The 4,325-nt window shown below is 47.8% G+C and overlaps 1 protein-coding gene across 4 annotated transcripts in view; it reads left to right on the top strand.

Moving 5' to 3' along the window:
• The window catches only part of LOC113212314 (uncharacterized protein DDB_G0271670-like), a 160,922-nt gene that overhangs the window by 82,914 nt on the left and 73,683 nt on the right, over positions 1 to 4,325 (top strand). The window contains exon 5 of one of the 4 annotated variants that reach the window (XM_052265235.1): positions 3,465 to 3,592. The exons of the other annotated variants lie outside the window; for them this stretch is intronic. Within the exon in view, the coding sequence (XP_052121195.1) occupies positions 3,465 to 3,577 (113 nt within the window). The 3' untranslated portion in view covers positions 3,578 to 3,592. Of the gene's footprint in view, positions 1 to 3,464; positions 3,593 to 4,325 lie in introns of those variants that run through there. 4 annotated transcript variants of the gene reach the window in all.

The raw sequence follows: 4,325 nt of genomic DNA, 5'->3' as shown, positions 1-4,325 counted from the left end.
GCCGTGCCCATCGCCGGCCGTGTCGTGCTATGGTCGTGCCGCGCGGAGACTTGCGTACACTCTCTTTTTTTTCACCTCCGTTGAAATGAAGAGTTAAACGGACGCATCTCACCAGCTAAGAACGACGCTCGAGTATTGTACCTTTGCTGGGACATAAATAAGTGAAGAATGTCATGATCATGACCTGCCTCCCTCTACTTTAAAACAGTATCCTCTGGTTGAATAATTTGCGGTGATCATGTCTTTATAAATACGTTTGAAAATAACTTGATCACAGTTGATCTGTAACACTGCTGTACGCTGTACGTCTCACTCACGCCTCGCGGTCTTCTTTGGCCTCACACCGCGGGGTGCCGGCCGCGCCCCGCCTGTTGCTGCACTTCAAGCAGGCTGTGAAGCGTCCGACATGTGGAGGGTCTCGCCGTCCGTCCGGACGTGTTTTTGTGGGAGGGGTTTAGTCTGGTCGACGAAAAGTGCGTGACAGTTAATTTCGCGAGTGTGACAATTGTGATGATAATTATTCACATTCTTACTGTGGGTGTGGTTTATTTTTCCCCCTTTTCGTTTTCTGTTCTCTACAGTTGACAGTGTTTTCTTTTGAATTACGTTTACGATACGTGGCACTTTCCAAAGGGTTCTAATACATTTGTCAATGTATTGCATAAAGGCACTATAACGCACAAAAGGTGCAAAATCCAGCAGTAAATGCTTGGCAATATTTTACGGAGCAAGCAATCGCTTTGTGTCTCTTAGGTGATGTCACTATCTACACCCAGAAAACGAGGTTCTTGAAACAAGCTCAGGTCTAGGATTTTGACTTCTTCCAAGGATAGTTACTTGATTCAAAGAACCTCGTTTTTTGGGTGTACTGACAGTCGAGACTTCAGTGAAATAACTCGCCTTCAAATTTGTAAACCCATTGCCGAGTCGTTTTACGTATCTTTATTACAAGTCAATTCTTCGCTTGTCTTCCCTTGGCTTATTTTTTGTCTCGTTCGATCGAAGAGGAAGTCGCATCTTGGACTTTCCGCTGCAAAGTGAAGAAAACTGCACAGGGAGGAAACGTCAGATCCCTTCTTCTCTCAATCTCCGCCTCTCCCGCTCTTTCTCTCTCGCTCCCCCTCTTCGTCTCTCCCCTCCCCCCCCCCCCCTCTCACTCACGGGCCGTGGTAGGTGCCCTGCCTCGACCTGCCCACGCAGCGTCCATCCTGTTTCACTCTTCCCTTGTGATGCCATTCTGGCAACCACCGCCTACCCTGCCGAAAATAACGTCGTGTCCACGTCAATGTCTGTTGCTTTTATTGCCCGGGCCCTGGGTGCCCCTGACAAAAGGTGTGGTGCAGGCTACACTCACACGATCGCATCGCAAGGAAAATTTATTTCGATTTTAAAACGTGCATAAGTGTATAAATAAATAAATCCTGGCAATACGAGAGTACTTGTTTGACATAAAAGCCATGGATGAGTTTTTGAGATGTGAAGTGAGATGTGAGTTTGTGACACACAAGTAAGTGTTGCTTAGCCATGTGCTTGTGATGCCAGTAGGTGTAGGCACTCCTCTTTCATATCTTTCGTCTCTCTCTCTCTCTCTCTCTCTCTCTCTCTATCTATCTATCTCCCCCTCTCCCTCTCCTGTGTATCCCGGCGTCCGCCGCCCGAATCAGGTGCAGGGGCGCGAGTGACGCAACAACCTCTCTCCCCGCTCTCCGCGCCCCCTCCCTCCTCTCTCCCTCCTCTCTCCCTCCTCTCTCCCTCCTCTCTCCCTCCTCTCTCCCTCTCCCACTGTCACAACTAGCCTCTCCCGCTCCCCTCTCCCACTCCCGGCCAGCTGGAAGGTGTGCACGTTGGTCCTGTGTGTGCAAGAGGGAGGGGGGAGCGCGAACATGATCTTTACGCCTCGCAGGCTGGACTCCTCGCAGCCGTTTCCGCTCCGCATAAATTGAGGCAGCGTCTGCAATGCCCTTTCCTGCAATATTCCCGGCCGGTGGTGGTGGTGGGGGGAAGCGTGTGGGCAGAGAAAGATGTGACATTTTTGTACTTATTTTACATTTTACCTAGAGCACCTTTTACTGAGGCACCTTTTATATTTCAGACGACAGTTCGTTGTTTATTTTGTTTTTTAATGTTTAAGTCGTAAGTCGTATTGCTTCGTTTCCTTTTTATTGGTTAGGACATTCAAAATTCTTTTACATAGTACCCGCACTATGATGTTTCACTGTCTAGAACGTAGTGGGTGTTTATTTATGTTCGCTGTAAATTACAGACAGGGCAGTGCTGAATTTTCTGACAGATCCTTGTAGAGGAAGGCTCCTCATGCCTGAATCTGAAACCGACGCTGGTAAAACAAGTGTGCATAATTTAAACACCAACGTGTGCAAGTTATGATTTTAAACATCACATGGTGTTTTACTCAAGTTGGACACTTGCGTGGTTTGCACACTTTAAACGTTTTGTAAGCGTCTAAGTTCTGCACACTACTTGGACACACACAAATCTACAGGAACGATGTTGAAAGTTTGAACACCAATTGACATTTAGCCTAGTTAAACACCACAATGTGTTGAGAAAATGCACACTTGAACTTAAACACCAATTGGCGTGCCACCTTAAACACTTTTTTAACCAGTGTATCGTATTTCCGGACGCCCGCTGCCCCGTCTCAAAGATGGCGCTTGCGGCGTTTCCGGAAGAGGCAACCAATGGCACTTCCGGTACCAGCAGCACACCTTTCCCTCATACTTCGCCAAAAAGGCGAACGGTTTTGCTTCTGTGTAAATTATGTCTGATGTGCATTTCGTGTAAGTTTTAGATTTTTTGGGGGGGCAAGGGGGATAATTAAGAAATATTCTTTTATTAAAATAATAGCAAGATTGGGTGACATACCGTATTACAACACAAAACTGGCACTGTCTTAGCCGGTAGCTCTTGGCACATCCTGCCAAAAAAGCGTAGAAACGGTAATTTACATTGCCATAAGTCATAATATTTCTTAAGAAAGGAGATAGACAACAGGCCTTCTTTTAGTGACATGTGGTACATGATGTCAAAGGCAGCTCACTTATTGCGATATTAATTTACACGTGCTGCACGTCTACACAGAGACAGATTTCCACTCGGATCACACTCAAGTGATTTTTAAGAAGATTTTAGTAACTATGGTTATATTCTGATGAAAATTCTCAGTTTTTTCTACTCTTACAAATCGTTTGATACTTGAACATTTCATCTGCACCCTTTTTGTAAAAAAGTAATTTTTCTTTTCGCACATCTGCGTATACAATGCTCTCTGACGGCATACTTTACTATCTCTGTTAGGCCCTATGCGATCTATGGGTTCCTAGTCACGCCTCGCGTTCAAGTCTCTTAGGAGTGGCAGCTCCCTTCATCATCCACCCGCGTTCTGTTTGTGCACACCATGTCGCCGTGTCCTGTGTTCTACTAACTTTGTCCTTTTCTTCTTTCAGGTACGTCGATATGGAGCGGCAGGGCAAAGGCCACAGGGTGTTTTTTTTCTGCCGGGTCGGCCGACACTTTTGTAAGTCAAGCACGGCCACACACATTCTGTCCACCGCACTAAACGGAAACAACGCGATCAGGCGTTGGATAAAGCATCCTCGGCCAAGAGCACGGCTCCCTATAGGGGCGATGGATCGATGGATCGATGTGTCGAACGCCTCTCTGCTGGCCCTCGGTCGCAGCGTGTTGACCGCAGCCCTGCCCGAATGCAGTTTATTTTGGACTTGAGGTTAGGTTATGTATCTGGGCTAGGCTTGGCGGTCGGCTCATGGTAATAGTAGTGGCTCCGTAGCGCCAGCTGCCGTCGTTTGGTATGTGTGACTGTATGTGTGTAGAGGCTTCAGGTGGGGTTGGGGAACACACGTGTTTCGCCGAGAAAAAAGCACGTTGAGCAAAAAAATTGAAAATTTTAATTTTTTTAAAAATGAAGTTTTTCATTTTGTACAGTTGTTACTTGATATTTTGAAGCTTGCGTCTCATTTTTTCTAGGCAGCTGCAGGTTCGTTACAGGTGGCGGCGGAAGGACAGCTGCAGGTGCGTTACAGCAGCTGCCGGCGGTAGTTGTTGCGTTGCCCCGCCGCGCCGGATTGCCTAGATGCAAAGGCGTCGCCGAGAATTCCCATATCGCAAGCGGGTGGCGCTGCGGCTGTGGGAGGGACGCCCCCTGGAGAAAGGAGTGGGGGTGAAGGAGGGGAAGGGGGGAAATCGAGTAACGGAGGGGAGGATGGAGAAAGGGACAGCCCAGTGCCCACCAGGAGGGATCGAGCTCTATACGTGTTCGACAAACACAGCCGGGCTTTACGCGAACT

The sequence above is a fragment of the Frankliniella occidentalis genome, unplaced genomic scaffold (genome assembly GCF_000697945.3).
Source record: "Frankliniella occidentalis isolate FOCC.00 unplaced genomic scaffold, Focc_3.1 Scaffold25, whole genome shotgun sequence".
In the NCBI taxonomy this organism is placed as follows: Eukaryota; Metazoa; Arthropoda; class Insecta; order Thysanoptera; family Thripidae; genus Frankliniella; species Frankliniella occidentalis.
The sequence above is the reverse complement of the archived record's forward strand: the minus strand, read 5'-3'. Positions and strand labels throughout refer to the sequence as shown.